We start from the raw sequence: 26467 nt of genomic DNA on the forward strand, positions 1-26467 counted from the left end.
TCGGAGGGGGTGACATGCATCTTACTTGCTGTGCCTCCATTCGTTTCTGTGGGTGCCCACAAGGCAAGGCTTTTAGGCAGAAGAAGGCACACACCAACAGTAGTCATAGTGGGGAAACTGAAAACTGTCTGCAGGGCACGTGCCTCTCAGGACATGCAGAAGCAGAAAATAAAATTGAATTCAGCACGCCTCACCCTGCAGTCACAATGCAATGCGCCCCCCGGCCCTCCGGCCAAAAGATGGGGGGGACAAAAAGGCATGACACATAAGATGGGGGGACAAACCACCCCCCCCCCATCTCCCTATAATTACGCCCATGCTAGGAGCCTCTGCAGAAACCCCCTGAAGCTTCAACAAACACAAATGAGGCCTGATAGTAACTGTGACATCACGAGTTCAGACCTAAGCTGGAAACTTTGTCGGGGCATCCGGAGGCAGGGTTTTGAAATGTGATTGTCCGATTTAGACATTATGCGCGCTATGCATAGTACCAACATACTTGCGTGTGACAAGCAATGACCACAGGCAGGTGATTATGTCACAGGATCTTCTTTATTTATTTTATTGTTTGCTTGGTAGGTGCTTTTACAATAAGAAAATACTGTTTCAAAATCCCTCATGGCAGGGAGGGAGCAATGGTGGGAAAAACATTGGGTATTATGTCAGCCAGAAAGAAGTATAGCCGTGTATAGGGGAGTTTTTAGAGATTTGACGTTGTGCCACATCAGGTATGAAGTTATTTTAGGGCTCACATCTCTTTGTGTTCTGCTACAATGGAAGTGGGCATTCTATTGATTTGTGCCTTTTAACTATATAAAAGAATAGCCTGGAATAGTTCCAACTTTGGGCTCACCCCAGGTGCATGCAACAGGAAACACCTTGTTAAATTGAATATACCTCCTTTAGTTGAGGGGGCCATAGCGCTTGGCCCGTATGTTTAGGATACAGGCCCACCCTAGCAGGAATTGCTGGCTACACCACTGATTGCCAGGTCTTTCAGCAAACCCGTCCAGCCTACATTACACCCTGACTGCCACACAGAGGGTTCTGGCTAGATAAGCCCACTTGCAGATTTTAATAGCGTGGCCAACCCATTTTCGCATCTGTATTTTGTGGTTGCGCATGCTCCACGGCCCCTCCTTTAGTGGGGTAGTTCTTAACTGGAGACATTCCCACAAGTTAGGGGGGCATTCTCATCTGTGTTGTACTGTGAATGCTTAAAGTGCCATTTGTATCAGGACTTCGATAAGAAATTCACAGTGAGTGTTTTCCACTCAGTCGCTGCGCATGTGCGCACTGAGGTCTACAGGCGTGATGCGCGATATAAGAAATTAATTAATAATAATAATAGTTTGCATATCTATCGGTAGCGAAATGGGCAATGTGCACTGTTTGCATATCCACCAGGAGCCGTATCTGCGCTGTATACCATCTGTCCTTTATAATGTAGGTTATGCAGCTCTAATTGTGATGCACACAATGAACATTCCACAGTTTCATGTAAACCATCAGCATTGCCTTTATTATTGCTTTTTATTGATTTCAAACAACACAAGTGCAAGACCAAAAGCTCAGTAAAATCAATACTTATATGCAAAGCAAAATGTTTAATTGAAACGAGTCTTGAATCTTTAAGCCAAAAAAAGTGAGCGGGCAGAGATAAAAGAATAATAATGAGAAAACGAGCTGGAATGAATAGACGATGGCACAAATGTCATCAAATTGACGTAGAGCCTCTAATTCTTCTAGCAGAGCTTCTGTGATGCCTTAATGCCCATCTCAGGAAGCCCGGCATAGACCCGGCATAGATATTTCTTCTTGTTAATGGTGAAATGTAGCTTTTTTTTCAACCATCGGTGCATAAGCGGCCAGGTTCAAGAACATTTACCAGAACACAGTTGAAGGTAATCATAGGTTCAGACAGAAATCCAATATCCAAAACCAAATTAATTCTCATTAAAATGTCGCCCACCAAATAGGCGACTACGTGCAACTCACCGGACGATTAAAATAATCACCAACTGTGCCACCACACTTTCCAATAGTTATTATTACCCAGCGATTTTCATGTATTTTACTGCAGTGGGGCCAATGTTTTTTTGTGTTGTATTTGTCTCTTTTCCAGAGATGTACTACTTTTTCTGACTCGGGAGCAATAGTTACACCATGCCCCTTGCTTAATACCCCTAGCTCCATTTCCCAGTCCAATCTGTTTTGGGGGTTTTGGTAAGTCTGTATGTGTTAATCTGTGCATTTGTTTTCCTAGGGGCGACAGTAAATATCGGAAACAGCGATGAAGCTGTAACTATGGAGACAACCTTCGATCTCTGCAACCTATTTGAATCCATCCTAGTCTCGTCTCTAATGGAGGCCCACAACCTATCCATTCAGCCGAGCCTGAGAAGCTCCTCTGCTGTTGACCTTCGCACTCTGTGGAGGGACTACACAGAGGAGGTCTTGTCCATCTTCTACTTCCTGGGTCGTCAGAAAAGGCAGGAAACAGCCGGCTACAACATGAACTCCTTTGGCTTGAGGTTCGGCAAGCGGGACACCAAGTTCAACTGGAACTCCTTCGGACTTCGTTTCGGCAAGAAGCGACAGCTGCCTACCTCTGTGGTCAAGATCCATCAGATGCTCTGCCAAGGCTAGGTGAATTGCCTATCAGAATGAGGGCCTCTGTGCAAGTATATGTTGCCATAGAGACCCTTGTAAAGTCTGTCAAAATCCAGAATATTCCTTACATTCGGAATATGTTCGATGGAGTGTCAACCCTTTTGCTGGCAATGCTGACTTATGATAATCTTCGATTTGATATTAAAAAATAACAATTGTCAATGTACTTACTGTCATGACTGGAGGCTGGGAAGTATAGGTCCAAATAATACTTTTGCAAATGTTTGAACTAAATCCAGTTGCTGAAACACACATTTGTATGATATGTTTTTACTTGGGAGAAGTGATTGAGTTTAAATTACCTGCATTAAAACAAGCATATCCTATCTTTCTATCTATCTATTTATCCATTTATGCATCATCCATCCATATATGCTTTTATTTATTTAGGAACAGCGAGGTATTACAAACAGAAATTACTTACAATGTAGGCAATAACGGAGAGTAGAGACACTCCCATGGTTATTTTACTTACATAAGGACATTGTTTCATTGAATAGAATTTACCGGCTGGTGAAGTGGTAAGAATAGGAATATACACCAGCGACAAGGGATGGAGGGCATTACAACATGTTTAACACTCAGAGCCTGAGGCCAGTATTTACATATTTACAAATTGCACAGAGTAGTCCTGTGGACAGAAAGCAGGAAAGTTGGGCTGGTTGATTAGTTTGGATTGGAGGGTTCGTGGTTGGGGGAATCCTTTTATTGTAAGCAGGTTTTGAACAGTTCCACTAAAGCGAGGTCTTTGATATCCAGGTGGGAGCATTCCACACCGTGGAGTATGGAAACGGAGCAAAAGTCTGAGGAGGCACAGCGTTGCTAGGGACTGACAGGCTGTGATGGTACTAGGTTACTTTAAGTAGAGGTGGGGTATATCTGGGTAGGTTGAAAAGGTTGCATGTCACAAGGTTGAAGACTTTGTTGAGGTGAACAAAAGAATAGGGGATGGGGTAAGAAGTAGGCTTGCACAGTAGTCCAGTTTACTCAGCAGAAGAGTAGAGGTAAGAGCTATAATTGACTCGTGTGTGAGGTTTGGGCAGATTTATCTCATGTTCAAGAGGCCGACTCTGGCTGCTGAGACCGTGGCCATGGTGAATGGTAGAGAGTTACAGGTTGCTGTCAAAGGGAACTCCAAGGTTGTGAAACATGGGTGAGGGGGCTGAAGAGGTTATGGCGGGAAGAGCTGGTTGACAGGAGAGAGGGATTGGCGTTAAAGGCAGGGAGAAATAAGACTGCCATATTTGAAGAGTTTATCACGTGGTACCAAAGAGCCATCCAGTGGTGGATGGCAGTCAGTGAGGAAGCTGTCTATGTGTTTGGTGATTGCAAAGATGAAGGATGGGAAGGAGAAGAATGTCTGGGTCTTGTCTGCAGAGAGGTGATAATTAAAGGCAAAGGAGGAAATGAGTTTGCTGGCGGAGGAGGCATATACTATGAAGAGAAGTGGGTCTTGGACTGATCCTTGGGCAACACCCACACGAAGGGATGTTGGGGAAGAGTTGATGGTGTTGGGGAAGAGTTGGTGGAGTCCTTTAAATGCAGGAGAAGTGATCAGAAAGATAGGAAGACACCCAGCAAAGAATGGTTTCCTTGAAGCCAAGAAGGGAACGTTTTAACCACAAATGTGGTTGATTGACACGCCAGGTTTGCTGGCGTTTTGAGTTTGTGTTCTGAACAATTTCCTATTATGAAAAACTCTGTTTGTTAGCATTTATCCACCAATTACTAAAACAGGAGCTACTGGTAATGTTTACTATGGAGACCTAGTGATATGTGTGAATGCTTGATAAAGACGGTCCTCTTTTCATTACAAATACATCCTTTACATCGTGCAACAATATGAAGCCCAGGTGATGCATAAGGCTTTTCTCTGCCCTGGAATGCTCTCACATAGTACGGAATATTCATTTCCATTCTGCTACCTTTGATATTGCGGCCTCCTGCTTCAGTTTCTGCACCTTAAGAATTCAAAATATTAACATTCACAAAAATTCTTTTCTTTTTCTTCGCTACACCTTTTGTGTTCCAGAAGTGGGGGTAGAGCACTAGAATGTACAGATCACTGCGCTGACCATGATTGTTGTTAGTGGATCCTGCTACCGGTGAGAGGTTCTTAAGAGACAGTGCTCTTCCATCTCGACGGGCTTACAGTGCGTTTCTGTCCGTACCAGAATCACTTAGGTACTGGATCCCTGAAGATGTAGGTTGTAAGGTTTACTTTGAGTTGTCAAGCCATAAATGAGAAGTATTGTCACTTGGTTTTAGAGTATAGAGTGATTTTACACACTTAAACCCAACACGTGTTTTGACCCGACATGGGTGTTTTTCAAGGCATGTGTGATATGCATGACAGTTCACCTTTGTGCTGTGCCACCCCACATGCCTTCCAGGTTACTCAACAAATGCCCTTACTCAAGCGCTCAATACCACAAAATTACTAACACGCATATCACACACGTCTTGAAAAAGACCTGTGTCAGGCCGAAATACGTGTCGGCTTTAAATGTGTGATAAAAACAATTCTATACTCTAAAAACAAGTGACAAGACTTCTCATTTATGGCTTGACAACTCAAGTAAACCTTACAACCTATATCATCAGTGATCCAGCGCTGAAGTGATTCTGGTTCTTACACAAACCCACCTTTTGTGTACCAACTACATGCTGCATCAAGTTAATACTATTCTTTGCTGTATTTAATTTCTACAAACCCTTTTGATGGATGGCAGAAACAAAAAATGTTTCCCTTTGCAAATGTTCATACAATACATTACCAAATGTTGTCCTTTTTCCTCATACAGTTACACTTAGAAGTATTGCAAGGCCATGTCCTTTTGACAGCAATCTCAAGTGGTGGTGTCTCCAATAAACACGTTTCAATGCTTATTTTAACCATTAATATTTGTGAATGTATTTCTCACTTCTGTTTTTTGGGGACAATGTGGGGCATTCGTTGTGTGATGAAATGGAACAATTCAAATTCCAAAATATTGCAACCAAGAACACTCATTGTTGCAAACTTTGTTAAGTAAAAATCCCAACATATTTCTCTTCTTGGTTTTCCATCACCACTTGTACTGCTTCCTTGCATCAATTATTACTCTTCCATCTTTCCCGTTTCATCAACATGTTCATCATTCTTTACCATTAGCTCACTGTCCCTACTCTGTCTCTATACAAATATTTGTTTTGCATATGTTGTACCCTGTAGTATGTAGTTTTTACTCTTTTATTACTTGAAATGACAAAACTTGATATAAAATAAAACATCATTACTTTGCAATTAGCATTGTCAGTACCTGTACAATTACCACTGCTTATGATGGGGTCTGTGAGCTGTCGATTCATCCTAAAGAGAAAGATAATACCTCTGTCTCCCAGTGCTAGCACTGATGCTTACATATGTGTTTGAATAAAAATGCAGCACAGCGGATCAGGAATGTTTATAGATTATTCATCTGCCTTCCTTTGCCTTCCTTTGTTATAGAATACAGAGAGTCTTCCTGTTATTTCCCATCAAAAGTCCAAATTAATTTCACTTGCTAAGAAGGATTTATTTATTTATTTATTTATGTATTCATGTGTTTGTGCATGCATTAAGCACACTAAGCCCAAAGGCATCAAGGCTCTGGTTACATGGTGACATAGAGGAAAAAATGGTGAGTGGACAGTGCATGTAGAGCAATGGGCTCAAGCAAATGGCAGATTTGCAGAAAGGAGTAGGGTCGTGAGCTGTTTCCGGAAAACCCAGTATGATTGTTCAGCTCTGAGTGCCGGTGGTAATGAGTTCCAGTTCTTGGAGGCAATGACCGGGAAACTGGACCTCCAGATCTCTGGTGTCTAAAGCTTGGGATGGTAAATTGATGAGAGTAGGTGGACTGAGTGGGTCTAGTAGATTGAGATTTTGAAAATATCTGGGATAGGTACTTTGTTGCCGAATTGCAGAGGCATTTGTGTGTGATCGCTAGGGATATAAAGATGGTGCACTCATGGATTGGTATCCAGTGTGGGCTCCTTCTTGCAGCAGAGATGTGTTTCTGCTTTGGTATGTTAAGAGCTGCTCAAAGGGCGTTATTATGTATGATTTGGAGCTTGTTGATGTTTTGCACAGATGTTCTTATGAGTATGGCATTGCAGTAGTCAAGTCTCGAGCCTATGAGAGCTCTTGCAATGGTCTCACAGATTTGAATAGGTGAGAAGGGTCTGCAAGCTTTGATTGGTTTAGACGTGTGTGCAGCATGCAAAGCGATCACATTGACCTGTCTAGATAAGGAAAGAGTAGCATCAAGGTAGACCACCAGTGTCTTGACATTGCTGGAAAACCTGGATGTTGATGCCGTCATTGGTAATGGATTTGTGGGATTCGTTGCACATACTGAGTTGTGAGATCCGACCAATAGAATTTCAGTCTTTTCATCCATTGGACAAAGGTGGTTTGATGCCATCCAGGCCTGGATAACGTGAAAGACTGAAAGTAGATTGGTGTTGTATGTAGTATAGTTTCCTGTGAGGGGGAGAAGGATCTGCATGTCATCTGCATAATTTATGTAAGCAATTCCTTTGTTATCAAGCAAGTCAAATAAGAGTTTGTGAATACGTGTATAGCGTAGGAGACACACAGGAGCCTTGTGGGATGCCGCAGGTCACATGGGCTGGGTTGGGTGGGCTGCCACATTGGCTGAGAAGAATCTCATAGTACTCCCTGATTAGAAGGAAGAGATTCATGCAATAGCATCTGGTGAAAAGTGGGCAACAGAGGACAAGTGTTGGCATAGTATTTGGTGGTCTACCAAGTCGAAGGCTGCTGACAGGTCTAGCAGAAGGAGGGCAGAATTGCCGGCATATTTAATCGCATCCAATTGGTTCTTTAAGTCCAGGAGGGTGGTTCAGTACCATGCCCTGGGCGGAAACCAGATTGATGCAGGCCCCGGAGATTAATGGCTTCTACGTAGCGCTGAATCTGAAGGTAAGCCACACAATCCACAATTTTCAAGAGAAAATGGACACTGGTAATGGCTGGTAGTTTGTAGGGATGTTCGGGTCCAGAGAAGGTTTTTTTGGGGCGAAGGAGGACCCGAGCATCCTTGAGGCTGGATGGTACTGAGCATGAGGAGAAGGGGGCATTGATAAGGGTGGCAATGGAAGGTGCAAGTGATTGATGACTGTTGCTGGGCAGATGTCTCCCTGGCAGCGGGATGATTTGAGGCTTTTGATTATGTGAATGGCCTCTAGTTCTGTGATGGGTTTAAAGCTGAAAGAAGGGGAGTTATATAGGGTAGTTTGGGTGTTGATGGGGGGCACCGGATCAGTGAGTTTTATTTGCTGATGATCTTTTTTTCAAGCGTGTTGATTTTCAGGAGGAGGCTATTTTGGATGTTGGCGCACCAGGTGCTGTTCTGGGTGCAGTAGGTCAGCAGTGGCGAGTCAAGTTTGCACATGCTGCAGAGTGCAAGATTTTGCTTTCTAACTTCTGGTTATGGGTAGTTCTTTTTTCTTGGAGAATTGTCATTTAATAGATCCTTGCAGCCTGAGAGAAGCAGGCTTTGCATTTCAGGCCGGACATCGCAATTGAAGATATTGATTAGAAAGAACATATTTTATATGTGATAGCACTCAGCATCCTCATAATCTTCATACGCTTCAATAGAGCATTGCCTGCACTTTAGAACGAAAAGACTCTGCAGGAATTGAATGCTATCGTTTATCGAGAAGACTGACGCTGGAACGGCACCATCTGGGCCTACTTGGCTTTGCAGGAACCCGTCTCGTTCTAAAACAAAACTAAGAGAACAAACACCCCTGGCATCGGGTTCTTTGCCTCTCTGCTTCTATTGAACACTTGTTGGTTTTACAGGAAGCCCTGCAGGGGGTCTTATTGGACTGTCTGCAAAACATTTCAGAGAGCCATTGCCAGCATCATTAGGAAGCAGTGATGACCCCCTTCAGCATTCATCAAAATGGTGTCCTTCCCAAAGGGTGGAAGGAAGAGTTAGAACCAGTTCCGTTGATAAGAAGCTCAACCCCAATCCCAGGTAGCTGAGGTGGGGGCAGAGGGGAGTCCATCTCTCAAACACCCCTCATTTGTCTTTCTTCGGAGGATCACTCATACAATTGTTGTCTCCCAAATTGGTTCGTGTTTCTCTGATTTTGATGGATACTTTAAAGAAATCCCTGGTGGACAACAAAGGCATTTGTAACCATATTGCTTGCCTACTTCTCAATGGCCAACACATAGATGGCATTGGCTTCTATTGCCAGGATTGTCTGTGCAAAAGAGATGGATCTTTTTGATCTCGTGAGAGAATGACCAGGCAAAAGAAAATAAACATTTCACACTTCTTTAGAGAGCATCTAGAGTGTTTTTTGCAATAACTTCCGGTGAGTTTCTGGATTGTCTTTAAAAGCAGTTGCACCCCTAAATGCACCTTTTTGAATCGAAGTCTTTGCTGACCTGATAGTCCATGTTTAAAGCAGCCCCTGCCTGTATCTTCTTTTTGATCTTAACTTCACAAACCCGGGGAACAGAAACTGCCTCAGAACAGCACAGCGCCATCTTGAGAAGCCTCCTGCTGCATTGTGGGTGACCTCTGATGCGGCCTTGTCACACGCTCTGAGCCACATTGGGCATTCAGTGGAGAGGGTCCACTCCAAACCTGTAAAAAAGCTCAACCACTGGGTGGGAGTTTTACAAATCAAAAGGAAGTCCCGCTCTGAGGAATCTGCAAGGGGTGACTACCTTTAATACAGTTACGCAGGCTGAAATCAGAAAGCTCCCATTACGGGAGCATTCTGTGGGTCCCAAAACACCCAGATCACATACCTACAGACAACTAGAAAGTAAGATCTCTGCCATGGGTGCTTCAGTCACCTACAGTCGCATGGAGAAGAGACTTAAGGTGGCAACTTCACATCTTAGCCGCAAGGCACACGGGTATCCTAACTGCAGGATAGCTTACCATAATTCCTCATGGGAATGCAGGACGAGCACACACACTTAGCACATGGTATCGAGAAAGGACTCTTTCCACTTCCGTTAGGCGAAATAGAAGAAAGATAGCAAAATACATATATGTTTTTATAGATGTGTTTTGTATCCAAAGTCAGCAAAGTATTATCTGGCAACATAGAGAGTGACTTATCGGCATGAATCCAACTCCATAAGTATCAGATTGTTTGAAAATTGTTTTTATATGTACAATAACTGCGTCTTCTTCAACAAATGTCACATCCAACCAGCACGTTTAGACACCCCTATCTATACCATGAACTTTGTATTTAGGCATCAATTCGAACACATACTGGTTAGAAACAGCTGGTTTTCCACTAAAGCGTCAGTCACTTATAAGAATCTTCAAGCCGGACAAATTTCTAAATTAGGTTTATTATGTTTAAGATTGATGCATATATCGTTTTTGAGGCAATTCCTATCAACAAACAAAAGAAATGGCAGCCGATGGACATGGAGATTCGTGTTTGTGGACATAGACAGTGCGCTTTGCTGTGTAGCCAAATGAGCGCCCGCATTCAGAGGCCCTGAACTAGTTTTTGTGACTGTTAGTGCCCTTTAGACATATTCCCTCATTTGCCTCTTTGAAGCAGATCTAACCAAGCTCAGCTGCAATCTACCCCAACCTCTACTCTTGCAAAACAGATGATAACTAGAGCTCCGTGTGGAGGAGGGGGTTGGGTTTAGCGCACAGTCACGTGGAAGGGGCGAGTGAGGGGAAAGGAGTGACGCAGTTCTGTGCTGGAATGGAGCTGGTGGCCAGAGCCCTGTGGTGGAGAAATGGGATAAAGAGGAGGGCAGGAGAAGGCGACGAGAGTAATGGGGGTGATGGCAGGCAGAGGCCAAAAGAGTGTTCATTGTAGAGTAATTCAAGCACCATAAGGTGGCAGGAAGATGATGAAGTTAATAGTGGCCGTCTTGTGTTATAACTATGAACCAAATAACCACAGTCTGCAAGCCTTCGCATGTGCCAAATGGGGGCTGCGGGCTATGAGAGGCCAACATATGACTGACTGGGCACAAGCTGCATCACTTTTCAGAAGCACTAGGTTTTTGGCTAATTTCTTAGCTTACAGATATTTCAGAATTGCACTGGGAGTAAGAGAGAGAATCCTAAAATAATTCTTGGCACACAGGTGTTGTGCAGTTTGCTTCAAAGCGTGTGCACGTATGTTGGATTCTTGTATAGCGCAGAATTCCATCTTCAGGCTACTCCAAAGCAATGTGAGGTAGGGTACGGAAAGGAGTCAAAACAGGGGCATGGCCGTTAGGAGGAAGAAGAGGGGACCAGAAGGGAAGAGAAAAGCAACATGGTCTGACGGGGAGTTTAGTGGGGGTGGGGGGAGCACAGAGTACTAGGACAGAGGGGTCCCTGAGCAGTTGTCTCCCTCCTCTTGTGTCTGCAGCCAGATCCTCCCAGTTCCCTGAGCGGGAGGATGAGCATGCGGCGCGACTCGGTGCATACCCCTTCATTCCCTTAGGCAGAAGGGACTTCTGGCAGGAAAGGGGACCAACGAGTAAAAGTTTGACGGATGTTACCCTCTCTGTAGTGCCAATGGAGAGGCAATGACATGCTGCTCTCCGGGGAAGCCATTTCCAGGCTCCAGATGCGAGGCCTGTCCACAGGCTTCTAGTGGACGTGTTCTTTTAGGCACTCCATTGGGGTGGGGTGCAGACTTCACCATCCACCACCGGCACTTTCACGATACAATACTGTGCCAGAGCCGACAGTCTGATTGCTGGATACATGCATCTTTTTTGGTGAAGTTGATTTCAATCTATTGACAAAGTCATGTGGAGTGGGTATGAAACGGCAAATAAAATTAGATGGAATGGCAGCGTATAGGCGGGATAAAAGGATGGGGAGATAGAATGACATACTGGAATATCCTCCATATTCCACAGTAATGATCTAAAGGGATTCCCCGCTGATCATCCTGCAGGAATGCGATCCTCCTCCCATGCTATGAGGCTGGATCATCCAAGAACACCTTTCCTCTGAAGGACTCTCTGGGTATGTGTATGAGTGAGAACAGCTTACAATGTAGGGGTCCCTTGTCACAAGTTCAAGGTAATCCCTCGAGGAAAGAGGGCCATTCCAAAGCAAGGGCCATTCGTGGCATGAACCTGGCTCTCAAAGTTCGGACCTACATTTTGGGGCAATCAAAGTTAGGGGCTCTTCCAAAATTCATCTTACATGGGAAGGTCACTCCAAATTATGACCCGTCAAAGATCCCCCTGTATTATGGAAGACCATCCAGGTCAATGACGTTTCAGCACAATTGAAAAGGGAACCACTTTAGCCCACCATTGGCATGTGCGGGTAGGCTCAAAGTAGGTGTCTTACCCGTGAATCCACATAGCAGATCACTCCCAGTGTGTTCTTGAAGGGTTCTCCTGAAGGATGGGATGGACCAAGCTGTACTTTATGTCAGGAGACCACAATATGGAAGCTGTCTAAGGCACGGCCACTGAAAGCTGTGGCATGAACCAGCGGTGAAAGGTAAAGCTTGACCCAGCAAATAATATCAATAAAACCAGGAAACACATAGCGAGTGTTCTCAAGTAACCACTAAGAAGAACCTGTGGACCAGGCATGAAAAATAGGCCACAGCAGGAGGGACAAAGATATAAAGGAATGTGTCAAAAAATGCACTGAAAAGTGATGAGAATTCCACTAATAATTCATGTATGCCTTCAGAGACATGCTTTAAAACGATCAACTATTTTAGTGTAAGAGTACTGTACCAGACTTCCTGTCAAGAAACATCAATGGGGACACTCGCTCTCTGGTCTCTTGACTACGAACCCCAATAGTTGACCACCAAAACCTAGGACACTTGAAAACGGCCTTATTGGTCATGATGAAACAGATCTTGTCTCGGGAGGATAGCTCAGGGGCAACCAACGCGCTCGCCTTGGAAGCAAGACGATGCGGAGCAACACAGAGTCGAACGAAACCTCAGGGCATTAAGTGCGCTATAAATAACCAATTATAATTATAGCACACAGGATGCAGGGCCAGTAAATGGAAGCCAGATATAATCAGGGCCTTCTCATCAAAGGCCTGCAAGGTCTAAGGAAGAATGAAAAGGTCTCTTTTGCCACATCAGTGAACTGATATGACCTTAGATGCATCAGACATGATCAATGTCTATTTCATTCGGCCTTGTTTCTGAACAATCCTATTGCCACAGCCTTGCCCAGAACTCCCTTAGCCATTGGTAGTCACTGACCACCAACCAGTGTTCTACCCACTCCGCAAGCCAGACACTTGTTGTTCGCTGCATCAAATGTCACATGGTTGGGTTGAATGGCAATCCAAGGGAGTTTCTAGCTACATGGCCCAGGTCGCTACCTACAGCACCATATGAAACTTAACATCAATATCAAGCGAGGGGCATAGATGCAGTTTTCGACAGACAGGCTGAGCAGAGTGAAGGAACAGTAAATTCGGCAAGTCTGAGGCAAGCTGAAATTGGTTACGGTCTGGTAACATGAGGCTTGCGTAAGGCAGTGTAAGCGGTGACATGGACACAGCCTACCTGAACTGCATTGGCCTAAGGGAAGCAAGACCGGCTCAGGTGTTTAGAGACAGGGTGGTCTTGACTTAGTCAAAGTTGCCTTGATGTCCAGGAACACGTCTGAATTATTTTGCATTATTAGGTGGATGGAGCTTTTGTTGCAGTGGACTTGACTAAGCTGAATTCAATTATTTATGCCGATGGTGACTTGGGTGAAACAGGGCATTTGTTAACTTGCATTGGATTAGGCTAAAAATGTGCTTCACTCATTTTGAGGGAGTTTGACAATAACTGTTGGTTACATTGAGTACAGTAGAGTTGAACTGGGAAGGTTGGGAGTGGATTGAAGCTGGGCATGGTTAGCGTGAGCCACTTAAACTGAACTGGGGTTCATTGATAAGCCAGAAAACCCTAAATGGGCACCTGGGTTGTGGCAGAGCCAATCATGTCGGAACCCATCCACCTCTGACCTGGGTGGATTCCTGGGGCCAAACATGGACCTGAAGTTACAATTCTCGTAGGTCCTTTCTTCTTTGAGTTCTTCCTGGAAATGTAGCTGTCATAGAGGAAAACAATATGAAATATATGTACAGATGTTGCTGCGGTCGCAGGGACGAGCAGGCTCTTTGGCACTAAGGCTGGCTGGATTCCTCCGATGAGATGGGAAGTGAGAGATGATCCAGGACCCCCAGCTCTGAAATAAAGAGAATATATTGATATTTAGCTCTATGGCAATTTAAAACATGGTGTTTCCAGGGTCATAAGATGCATTGTGTGCTGTCATTCAGAAAGCGGGGTGGTTCCAATGTTATACCTAGGCTTTGTATAGGTTGTTTAATAGGTTGGATCGGTGTCGTTCAGAACGTGTGACATGCCAATTGAAGATGTGGGCTATGAAAATGCAGGCAACACAACATGTCACAGCATCATCCCCTCCATGCAAATGCTAGTAACACAACATATAACAACTTCTTCCCCTCGGGAAGATAGCTCAGGGGCAACGTGCTCGCCTTGGAAGCAAGACGACACGGAGCAACACAGTTTCGATCCCCGGGTCCGTGCTTAGAAACCACTGGGTATTAAGCTATATCATATCTTGCCTGCCACTGAGGATCTGAAACTTGACTCTCTGGCCAGTCACTGTGAGGATAAAAAATGGCACAGCCTGTCACTGAGAAGATAGCTCTGTACAAGTCCCTCCAGCCTACGACTAATGACATGAGGCATCTATGTGGCTTTTCAATTGGTATAAGACAAGCACCGGCCTGTCACTCAAGGCAACATGCCACTCCAATCGGTCACCATAATGATAATTTTCTCTCCTCTACTTTTTTTCTATGAGAAATTTCAACGAGGTGGAGAAGAGAGAATGTCATTACATCAGTCCCAAATGTATGAGTTTCAGCCACACATAAATGTTGTACATGTTCATCAGCACTTCAAGCTAAGACTGTGTCGGTTGCTGCTGAAGCATGCCCAGGTGAGGACTCCGCCACTGAATCCAATAGCCATTGGGAGTCTGGCACAAGCCACGTGCCAGAAGCTGCTACTGCCCCTGCCCCATCAACTGACTAGTCAGCAATGTGCATGGGTCGGTCAAGGTATGATGTAGGATCTGTACAGTTTAGGCACCAGCAGAGGCTTGCAAGAGTGCTCCATAGAAACGCGCTGATGAAGGTCTTGCTGGCGCAAACGCTGTTGGTCATCAATGCCAGAGAGAATGACACTCTTCTGCTGCTGCCTCCCCGAAGGTCTCCCAGGGGTAGGTTTTCAATTTTTGGGCACCGGGCCAGACATGTGGCGTTGATGGGCTGGCCAGCTGCCATGCCGACATGTTGATTGCTTCCAAGGCAAAGAGGAAAGTCCTCAGAGGAACACAGCGGCAGAGCAGGGATAGCTCACAGCCTTCTGGGAAAACGGCAAAGCATGAGGAGATCGAATGGGAAATCCTTTTAGAGGCGTGGCCACATTGTACGGTGGAGATAGACAGAGGTGAGCAGATCATGGCACCGCCCATTTAGGCTAGTGATGAGGTTGGTGAAGCGCCGCAGAGAAAAGCAAGTGGAACCGTGTTGCGATTCGCAAGAAGGTAGCAAAGTTGAAGGACAACACAACATCATGCATCTGAGAAGGGCCTTTGGCAAATGCGAAGAGGGGTCTGATGAAATTGTGCTGGAGCGCTGTAGGTGGGCAAGCTAAAGCATGCTAAGGTGTAGCAGGATGAAGGCAGGTACTGGGGGAGCTGATTAGGACTTCATAATGAGTGTTGCAGGTTCTGGCATCAGCAGGATTTTGGTGCAGCAAGGCCTGGGCAAGAAGGGATGCCATGGAGTAGCCGGTCGTCAGGGTGAAGTGAGGGGGGGTTTGGCCTGTGTGCAGGCTCCTGGACACCGGACAATACAAGACTCTCGAACGTTGCCAGCAGCAGTGACCACAAAAACATGGGATGTGTGTTTTTAGACATTTCCTCCCAGGCAGCCTTAGGTGGGATAATCTTAAAGATGGAACACAGATGCAAGGACAGAGTCTATTACAGTGGACAGGGGAAGCTGCAGTGATTTGGCAGGACAGGAAGTAAAGTGGTTGGCGGTTCATGGTTACAGGACCTGAGTGGAAAATCATGGCCGCGATGGGAGGTAAGGTGAAGAGTACAGAACATTGTGGGAGACTAAAAAGAGGCACGCAGAAGGTTTCGGAGGGTGGGGGCCTAGTTATCGGACATATTGAGGACAGGTACCTACTGTTGGGAATTGGGAATGTGTGTGCTCAAGGAAAGCTGGCTTGTGAAGCCAGAGACACGTAGAGACTGCAGAGGTAGAGGGCGCGGCCATGATGGGTTCACTGGTCATGGACAGGTTGCAAGATGCCTTTGAGAACAGGGAGGTGCAGCCAGTCAGCATGGAAGCATGAAGAAACCAGAGTTGCTGCAATGATAGTCTGAGAGCATAGTCAGTTAAGTACAGACAAAAGTGGTTTCATACATCAGATCTGTAGATAGAGAAGAGTAGGTGAGAGAGGGTTTGGGGAGAATGTTATATCCGGCCTGACCTGACAGGGTCAGCGGATTTGAGATGCAGCCGAGGACAGTATAGAGATGAAAACATTGGGGCATTGTGATGGGAAAAGTGACGGATTGTGTGAGGCTCAGTGTTTTGGGGGCCAGTAGGGGGCACGCAAGGAATAGGCGGGGATATCACTTGGCTTCCCAAGAGCTTAGTACACATGGGTTGGACAAAGCTACAAGGTGTACACTTGATGACTTGAAGAAAGAGGAAAATAGGGGGGTCAAGGTTAATGGAACTGTCCAAGTTACTGGACAGGATGTGAGATGCAAAGAGGGTTGAAAGGGAGGAAAGAGGGGGTGAGCTCCCTTGCCGTGGGTCACCATTACTAGGGGCAACTAACCGTACATCACAAGCTTAAGGCCAACGTGTAGTGGGAAAGATTCCCAGAGCAGAGTGCCACACTACACATATAAAGAAGTGATGTGGAAGGCCCACGTCGATTCTGCGGGCTGATCTGGGTAATGCCAACTACTTAGGGGGACGACAGTGGCATATGAAGGGAATGGTATAGGCATCTGGCTGCATTGGAAGGTGACAGTAGCATTACATACAGAAAGCACCTTCCAGGCTCCTAGTCAGCCTTCCTGGAAAGCCCCACTAACCTTAGAAAGAATTCCGAGCACTGGAACCTGTAATTTCCACTCAAAATGTGGGTTTGATGAGCATTCAGTAGAGGTTAATGCAGCTGCCGGTTTGGTTTGTTCAGGCACAGGCGGTTCAAGTGCAGAAAAAGATACCCAGTTCATGTTATGAGCAGGTGGCTAGTGGGGACGGGGACGTAATCAATGGGCAACAGTCTGGGAAAGTGAGCTGGAAAGTGCCCTGGCACCCCTGAGTGGTGCCCTGCATACTGCACCTGCCCCATGAAGTGCTTGCTTTGGCAGCACATATACTAAAATTGGAACAATACAGAGAAGATTAGCATGGCCCTTGCGCAAGGATGACACGCAAATTCGTGAAGCATTCCATTTTTATACAAACATTTTTAAAAAAAGAAAAAGAAAATCACCTGCTCATGAAAGAATTACGTACATTCATCTACATCACCCCGACCCTCATCGAACTGCACTGAGTAGCTCAGCATCTCCTGCTGCCTACTATCCACCAGAAGCAAGGACATGGGCAGACGTGAACTCCGCTGATCCAGGAAGGAAAAGACCAGAAGGCAGGCCTTCTCTGTCTAGGCCACAAGAATCTGGAACCTCCTCTGCGTCAACACCAGAATCTCCTCCTCGCGTCAGCATATCAGGAAGGAGCTCAAGACCCTCCTCTTCAAAGAATGGCTCCGCTATAACACCTAGTTCCACACCCTGCACTTCCCACCCACCCCACCTGAGGCTGGCTGATCTGCTCCTCACTGTAGCTTCCCCTGTTGCTTGCAGATTCCTTGCTGCACAATTGCCCACTCTCTCCTTCCTCGCTCCCTTGTATCTCTGCTTGCTTCCCTTTGTCCTTCCCACCATGATGTGTAAAGCACTGGGTTGCTCCCCAAAGTTAGGTCTGTGCTCAATTAATGCCCTAATCATAAAAGCTGTGGGAAAGGGGATCCTTCACTGGTTAGGATAGCACATTTACAGCACTGGCTGGAACACTGCCTGAGCATGAACGATGCGCAGGAACTGGGCAAGAGTTTCAGCTTATGCTTTTGGAACTCCTATAAGGCCCCCTCTAAGCAGTATAAGGGCAAATAACATGCGCTTATTATGCGACTGCCCGTAATTGGTACAAGCCAGTTGGAGAGAGCAGGGCGCGGCAGGTGATCTAATTTTTGGCCACAGCATTCACAAGGTTGGTGGTACCTCTTAGGGGTTTGTGCCCAAGAAGGTGACTGAAAAGTACAGGCTGATTCACCCCCTATTCTAGGCCTGGAAGAGGGGGTCACTCAAGTTTTGCATCAAGTAATGTTATTGTGCAGTGGCATATTTCCACTTCAGCCAAGCGATTGAATGAGGCTGCTGGTACATCTGGAGGATATTTACATTCTTGGCATGAGGTTGAGTCGGGGAATATATATATAGACAGGGCAATCCCACCTCTGGCACGCTCCATGGCTTGCGCCCTTTTTGAGATCATCTATATGTTAAACTTGCGAGCACTGAGCATTTGCAGGGAGGTAAGGGTCACCTCAGCTTTAACACTGCGTCAATGCTTCCATTGCTTCCTGGAAGAGCCACGGTTCAGAGGAATGAAGTGCTTTGGAGCCAGTGCTCAAGAGTTGGCTAACTTGTTAGAGGTGCGTGCCACCGGCTCCTGAAAAGATGGATGGGACCAACATCCACAATGACATTTTTGCGAAGTGAATTGGTGACAGTGGACATGGCCTCCAGACTACCGACTGACAGTTTAGAGGGCTTACCATATTTTCTGCGAATGGTTTGGGGGGTGGAGGGGGTGGGTGTGCTACTTTTATCTATTAAGCACCAGCTTATGCCATGGTTGTTGCACCCTGACATTGGTTCCGTGGAAGAGAGCTGCAGGACAGCGTGCACAACTATTCAGTTATGGAATGTGTTTGCTTACAGGTCGAAAGGGGAATTTTCAGGTCTTTGCTGAACTGAAAAAGATGGCCGCTTTTTCCAGAGAGACCTGATACACTCGTTCCATTGAGCAGCATCTCTATGGTGTTATATGTAGAGGCCTCAGCAACTGAGCTATGAATGCAAGTTGGTGAACACAGAGATGGCTGAATTTCTGCAAGCATACGGAACTGTCCAGTGGGCAGGCTACACTGCCACACTTTGGGATGATGGTAACTATGGGAGCACAGGAGCCGTGTTGGAGGGTCATGTCATGTTTTAGACACTTGTAAAGCATATGATCACCGAGAGGTTACTTGGCTTTGGGTCCAGCTGATAGAGAGAGAGGGAAAAGACTAGAAATCATAGGAGAAAGGATGGCTTTTACAGTGCAGGACAAAAAGGTAGATGATGAGAAAGAGAACACATGTCAAATGGAATCCTGCAGCATTCTTGTGTAGCAGGCACAGAAATGCATGTTTGCCAGTTTGAGAGCCTCAGAAATTTGACTCCTGAAAACGCAGGATCTGGGATGTACTTTCTTTTAAACGGGATGCAAAGAAAGCTGAGCCGGCTTGATGCCGGTCAAGTGGCACAGCGAGTAGAGCACTCGCTTTGACATCCGTCGAATCCCGGCGGGGCCAAACTCAGCCTTTCATCCTTCCGAGGTCGATAGATGAGCACCACACACCGTGGGTAATAATAAGCAGCGCTCAGATACCTGAGGGTTTGTAGCGCTATATAAATGCCTAATTATTATTATTATTATTATAAGCATCTTTGAAGAGTCTTCAACATAATTCTTCAGTTGTGCAAAGCCATTTGCGGGAGCAAAGAAGTAGTGTGACATTGTGATATTTGCTGGTGCAACGATCAATCAGGCTGCCAGGATGAGCTGGAGATAATGGATATTGTGGAAGGGGAGACCAAGATAAAGGGAGTTGCAGTAATCTAACTGAGAATGCACACATGAGGCAGCAGTGGATGTGCATGTAGTAGGACTGAAAAAAGGAAGGATCTTCCGAAGCATTCTGAGTTAAGGATGCAAGATGAAGCACTGGTGTTGCTCCTTTTTCGGGATAAGGAGAATTGGTCATCAACTTTGAATCCTACCTGCTGACATAGGATTCATGGAAGAAAGGACGAAACCACACGAGGGATGACCACAGAGTAGGGTAGCTTTCAAAGACCAAGGCCAAGACCTCAGTCTTATCTGAGTGGCATTTCAGGGAGTGGTTGTCAATTCAAGAGGCTCTGTCAGCCATAGATTTATAAAAGCAGATGCGCGAATAGTTAGCATCATTGTTGAGGAGAACCACTAGAAGAGAGTTGTCAGCATAGATCAAGTATAGAAAGCCATGAGATTTGGTAAGAGAGCATATGCTTGAACATAGAGGTTGAACAGGAGGAAGCAAAGTGCCCTGAGGGTACCTAATGTCTGGGGATGTAAAGAGGAAGTCATCCTAGCTCAAGTTAAGTTTTCTTATATGTATATCAGTGGGACTACGTGGTTTCTGAGAGAGGTGAGTTCCTGGCAGTGTGTGTTTGGTTCAGCTGGCAGCAAGGGGTGGGTGCGATCGGCCTGTCTTCGGAGGAAAGTGATGTGCAGAGAACCTCCTGACCATGGTTTATAAAGCAGACGATAAGTAACTCTTGGGTTTGGTCATCATCCATTTGGAGACATTGGGCCTCATTAAGCGTGTGCCAGACTGGTAACAATGCAGAAATAAATGCTGGTAATATCGGTTCTGGCATTTTTACTGAACCGGCACACTCTGAGTTTTCGGGTAGGGGAAGTGAACTACCGGTAGGCCTGACCTGCCAGGAGTTCAGTCCCCTACCTGCAAATAATTGCCACAGTCAATGGCACCAGTATTGCGGGTGGCGATGATTGCGGTAAAACATTCCATGGACTCCTATCGGACTCCATGCAATGGGAAATGACCACTTTTGCAGGCACCCATAATATCCCGGAAACACCGGGATATCAGGCACCAGTAAAGGTAAGACGGGTTTGCTGGTAAGCCACCGGTATTACAGGTGGGTTACCGACAAAGCTGTAATTATCCTAATTAGCTTAAAGCAGCACATGTAGTTGTCAATCAACAAGGAGATCAAGAATGATTAGGCAGTATTTCTGGCAAAATGGAGAGGGACTGTGTTGCTCCCGAGAAGGATATTGAAGGGGTTCAGCTCCACCTGCAAATTGCAGAAAGCACAAGTGCGTGGATGAATAGATTCATGTTTTTCAACCATAAAGGTGTTTCGCCCTTGAATATGAAGAGAACCATAGCATTTCAACTTTGAGATCTCAAATTTCCTTGCATAAATTGTTGGATTTAATTCAGAGATTTTTTCAGTCCTGAGGAACCTGGAAGTGGGCAGAGAAAACACCATCCAAATAGACTTCCTTCCCTCCCGATGCCTAACAGGCACCAACAGTTAAGGGGCCAAGTTGTGTAATTGGGCTTGTTTATGTTTATGATAACAGGAATTTCAGGGATTATGTGTGATCGTTTAGTTGGTACAGATCTTTCTGATATGACGCAAGTGGTAAGAACTCAAGCAAGATGGACTGTTAAGGTTACAAAGACTTGACAGGTGGCTTAGACATTATGAAGAACTGGGGCAGTTGCGGGTAGATGGCTCTGTGGCCAACAAAGACAATGAGGGAAGATTGTGATGTTTTAGGAGAGAGGGAGACTGGATAGACTATTTTATGTACTGTTCTTTCAGAGCATAGTCATACATTGTTATGACTTACTGCCTTTTTCTGCATACATAGGCCCTCATTACAACCTTGGCGGAGGACCATGGTGCTATCAGCACCATGGTCCATGCCGCTAAGGTTACGATTCCGTCATGGTGGATGGCGGAATTACCGCCCCATTCCAAGGTGAGTGGGGCGGTAATTCCCCATTCACCATTTGCCCTTCCCCATTCCCATGTTTGCCCGCATAGGGCATAATGGGAATGGGGAAGGCGATAATTACGGCACCGTAAATTACGGTGCCGTAATTAGCTCCAAAGTCCCTTTGCGGGTTGGATTTTTAATGCCTGCTAAAAGCAGACGTGAAACACCAACCCGCAAAGGGACACTTGTAATCAGGCGTTAAGGGTTAACGGCGCCGACGGCGGCGTTAAACCCTTAACGCCTGAGTTGTAATGAGGGCCATAGAGTGAGTGAGTCTGTCTTTGGACGACACTGCTTCCAATGGTGCCCCAAGGAAAATGGAGGCATCTCCCCCTGCGCATGAGGCTCTTGAATGCATCGGGTCTCATTCTTCCTACTGCTGATCTGCTGCCCCAAAGTTTAATTTGGCTAAGACTGAGTTTCTAATCATTTCTACAAGGAGCATCAGGTCCAATCTTGGAAGCTTGCTTTGGTGGTGGGGGCTGATATTTGTTCTTTATCGCCAGTGGTCAATGACCTTAGATTTTGGTTAGGTAACAAGTTATCAGTGAGAGATCATATTTTAAAGAAATTCTTGGGAAAAATGTACAATTTGTTTGCGTAAAATCAAAACCTTTATTCCGCCTCATTTGATGTTGTTCCGTGTTTCATGCTCTGGTGCTGTGACACGCTTTTGGTGGAAATGCAGTTTTTTGTGGCACCTCTATGTGTTCTAAGGCCTTTAAACTCGTCTCTGCATTCTTTGGCCTGGAGGCCTGCAGTAAAGAGGAAAGTTAATATTTTTCCCCTGTTCTGCGTGATCTGCATTGGCTGGCTTTGGAGGCCATAATTCACTTCAAGTTAGGTTCTTTCGTATTAAAGGCAACTGTTCTTCAACAGCTTCCTTATTTGCCAGATAAGCGCCAGATCGGTGGAGGCTCCCGTGCATGAGGATAAATGGTCTTGTTCACTTAATATCCCCACAATTGCCAAAGCTAAGGCGGCCGATTGAGCCTTCTCTGCTGCCAACCCCCTACCCCCAACTCTGACACTCGCATGCCTGATTTACGGTTGGACCCTCCCTTCTTAGCTTTACAAAGAAACAGGAACCTTTTTTTTATTTCCTATGTAGTCCTGTTTCCTTATCATATTACTATTTTTGGTTGTGCCTAGTTGCCCCTGCCATGGGCAGTGCTCTGATGCCACAGGGCCTGCTTAATGATAATTAGCGGGATTCAGGGGTTGGTAGAATGGCATGGGCAGACAAAGACAACTTCCACAAAACTGAAGGTTTATGGCTGGAAGGTTGTTAACGAATGTTACCCACAGGAATTTGGCCCCTGGGGTAGCGTGTGGTCTTGTGCAGAAGAGATGTGACCTAGCAGTTTGGGCTGGACTGATCCTTTTGGGATGGGACCAAGCCTGATTTGCATATGGTCATTCCCTTTTGTTAATGGCATGTCACACTGAAAAACAATGGTCTGGAGGGTTGCCCAGGGCAATGCCAGAGCTTTTGATTAATTCAAAGCCTTCCAGCCACAAATCTTCATGTTTGCTAAAGAAGTCGTTCACGCCATCGCTGCCAGAGAAACACGTACCGACGACACAGATGGGCCGAGGTGTGGAAGGAGGTAGGAAAGACACTCACCTTTAAGACGAAGGAATGAGAGGAACTCCAAGACCATCTGGAGTGTGTCTTCATCCACAGAATGAAACTGAGAGTCTGTAAAGCAATGAGAGTAAGACAGGCATGGTGAGACCTTCAAAGAAAGGAAGAGGAAAAGATGAAAAGTGACGGTGAAGATCTAATTACAGAGGTGGACTGATGCAGCTAGAGATGTCTTTATGGGAGGGCAAAAGGGGCACTTGCCCCGACCCCACCTTGGAGGGGGCCCGAATAAGGCTGCCGGATCTAAAGAAGTCAGTTCCCATTGTTGATCTAACTTAAATTGTAACAGCCAGGATATTTTATGGCTGCTGCTGAGGCTCTAATCATATTGCTTGGCTGTTGTAAACAGGTACATTCTGCTCTGATAAATTCATCCTGTAATGCTTTCTATGTCTACTCTGGTATAACTAGTTTGTGCATTCCCTACAACTCCTGTAGCATTCTCAACTCTCTGTGGGAATTATATTGATCGTGTGCAATAGACACATTTGAAATGCATATTGATAAAATTAAGTGCCGCAATGGTTTAGAATATGGATCAGTGTTTGAAGTCCTGATTGCAGAGATCTGTGTTAATAAACAAGATTGCAAAAACCAAATTGAAGGTCGACTCAGCCTTTGCTATGTCTGAAGCTGATAACATGTGTGTGCATATGTACTTTGTTTTGTACTGCAGCAGGTGCTATTATCCGCAATCCACAATCGCAGCATCAGTATGGTGAAGGTCTAGAAATTGGTTTGTTTGATGCAGACCTGTAAAACCTAGGCAGCCCCCACCAATGATGAACATGAAGTGCTAGTGCGGAGAGGTGAGTAGGTATCCAAACTGAAGACTGTGGAACCAAAATATTCATGCTTTTATACTGGCGTTGCCAGGAGGCGATGCTTGGTCCTGGGCAAATCATCTTTTATCACTCATATCACTGTGTTGTTTTCTGTGAAAAGGTTTGCCTTCTCACATGATGGTGGCATTGTTTAGCTTTTCAGCTTTAGAGACAGAAGAGAGAGGAACAGATGGCGGAGGCCTCGGGCAAGCATATTTCAAGGTCTGCTCATTTGACACAAAAAACGGTATGCTTTTTTGTACAACTGAAATGTTTTTCTGTACATTTATAAATAACAATTTCACAAGATGTGCTTTGGGTTTATTTAAAGCTTTAAAATAAAAAAAAGAGAAACCCTGGTGAAATATTTTAAGATCACATGAATTAGTACACTCGTACTTCTATACATCCCTTCGTGATGGAGACAACGAAGATACAATCATTCCCATTTAGCATAATCTGATTCCATGACATTTTGTTTTTAGAAATTGTCATGTTTGGGCATGCAATTTCTCTCATTTCCAAATCAGTTCTATACAATCAGATTATTTTCGTTTGTTTTCAGTGCTGGAAAAGAAAGTGGTAAAGTGCAGAAATTGCGTGGGCTCAGATCTCAGCTTTACCTCTTAAACAAAGTGTGATCCTGGGCATCTCATTTAATCTTCTATTGCCAAACCAGCCAAAATTAGCAGTCTCTAAGCCTTTCAAAATCGTCGCTCTTCACAAGTGTTTTAATTCATCCAAACAACCACACTCATGGTTTCACTGACTATAGTGGTGCTCACTCTATAATAATAGTGAGCATTGATACTACAGCCACATGTTTCTTTGCTCTCTAATGGCAACACTACTTAAAAACCATGTCCCTCATCTAATCTCAGATGGTCTGGATACAGAGACCTGCCTGATGGCTTCTAATCTTCATTCATTGTCTAGGGTAAGTGTACCCCTCTCCTTGCTTCCACCTGGTCTCCTGTATCTGTGCGTGAGCGCTTTTGCATTGTTCGAGGCAGCTTATCGGAGTCGTCTGTCTATTCTGGACCTCTGCTCCTTTTGCATACGATCTCTGTCCTACATTTATACTATAGCCGGGATACTTTCCTCGTGGCTGCTATTCATAACAATGTATCCTGTGCTAGAACACAAGCGCCCTCGTTGTGGACTGCTAATGACGGCCTTTAAATGCTACTTGTTTATCAATCGGATTAGAACAAGAACGATGAGGGTAAGTGTACTGAAAGGGAGTACCCTGGCATATTTTGATCACTGCACGGCAACATATCAAGCTATGTGGTATGTCTGCGAAGAGGGGGGCATGGCCAGGCATTCTGGTCCCCTTCATTTCTTTGGTCTGGTGGGTTTGATGGGGGCGTGGGCTGGGGGCAGATGACCCTGGTGATGGCGTAAGGGGACATGGCAGTTGTGGGCATGTACGGTGAAGGAAGACAAATAAAATAGGAGGGAAGGGGGCGAGGCACAACAGAGGTGCAAAGAGACGCGGCGAGGGAAAGGGAGACGACTACAGGCAAATGAGACCAGGGGAAGGAACAGAGAGACCTAGTGCCATGAGTGACTGCAAGCTAATGTCTAGAGAAATGTGTAATTACTGTCCAAATCCCATGGCCTGTCTGTGGGCAGTTCTATCTGTTGGTTTCCCTTTAAAAATGTGTATATTGCCCTAGATCCCTTCAAGTGTAAAAACGAGTCTTCTTCTTTCCCTGCTGCGGTGTTCTACCGAGGCATGAGTGTGCTGAAGATACGTCTTAAGGCTCAGCCAATACTTCCGCTTGAGCCACACGCCATTTGCTGATGCCCCAGAGTCACGGCTAACCATGATGCACCAGTGACAATAGGGCTTCTATTCTAAAATAGCGGCCCCTAGGTGTGTTTGCATGCTGACCCAAGCTGGGTACGAGCTGTGGGCATGCCAACGAGGTGACAAAAACAAGCCTGTGTGCCCCCGAACAACAGTGCCAAATTCCCACCTGCACCACAACTCCAACACGTATGTACTGATCTTGCCAATGCATGCCTTAAACTCTGATGTCACTATACCCTTAATACTGAATTGCCTAGTACAAGGTTACTCTGGCACGCCATGCCACTATTCAAAATGCTGCTCTTGCCGTCATCTTTAAATTCTCTTTTCACCCAAGAGCACACCTTCACTCAAGGCTGGTGCAGGGCTTGGCAGCGCCCGCCTTAGTATCTCTCTTTCATTTATGTGGCTCCCGTCTCGCCCACTGTGCATCTTTGGCAGATCTATTGTCATACTCCGTGCCAAACTCATACCC

The 26467-nt window shown here is 45.5% G+C and overlaps 1 protein-coding gene and 1 non-coding gene across 3 annotated transcripts in view; one reads left to right on the plus strand and one right to left on the minus strand.

Moving 5' to 3' along the window:
• Positions 1–10039: 10039 nt before the first annotated feature.
• The window catches only part of LOC138453502 (galanin peptides-like), a 74031-nt gene continuing 57603 nt past the window's right edge, over positions 10040–26467 (minus strand). For both annotated transcript variants that reach the window (XM_069606421.1, XM_069606413.1), the window contains 2 exons: positions 23329–23403; positions 10040–13900 (listed from right to left, as the gene is read on the minus strand). In XM_069606421.1, coding sequence (XP_069462522.1) covers positions 13839–13900; positions 23329–23403 — 137 coding nt within the window. In that variant the 3' untranslated portion in view covers positions 10040–13838. The remainder of the gene's footprint in view (positions 13901–23328; positions 23404–26467) is intronic.
• On the plus strand, positions 17140–17246 carry LOC138461392 (U6 spliceosomal RNA). Its single transcript, XR_011264012.1, has one exon. It is a non-coding gene; the product is annotated as a U6 spliceosomal RNA (small nuclear RNA).

The sequence above is a fragment of the Ambystoma mexicanum genome, chromosome 1p (assembly GCF_040938575.1).
Source record: "Ambystoma mexicanum isolate Mex_15411 chromosome 1p, UKY_AmexF1_1, whole genome shotgun sequence".
In the NCBI taxonomy this organism is placed as follows: domain Eukaryota; kingdom Metazoa; phylum Chordata; class Amphibia; order Caudata; family Ambystomatidae; genus Ambystoma; species Ambystoma mexicanum.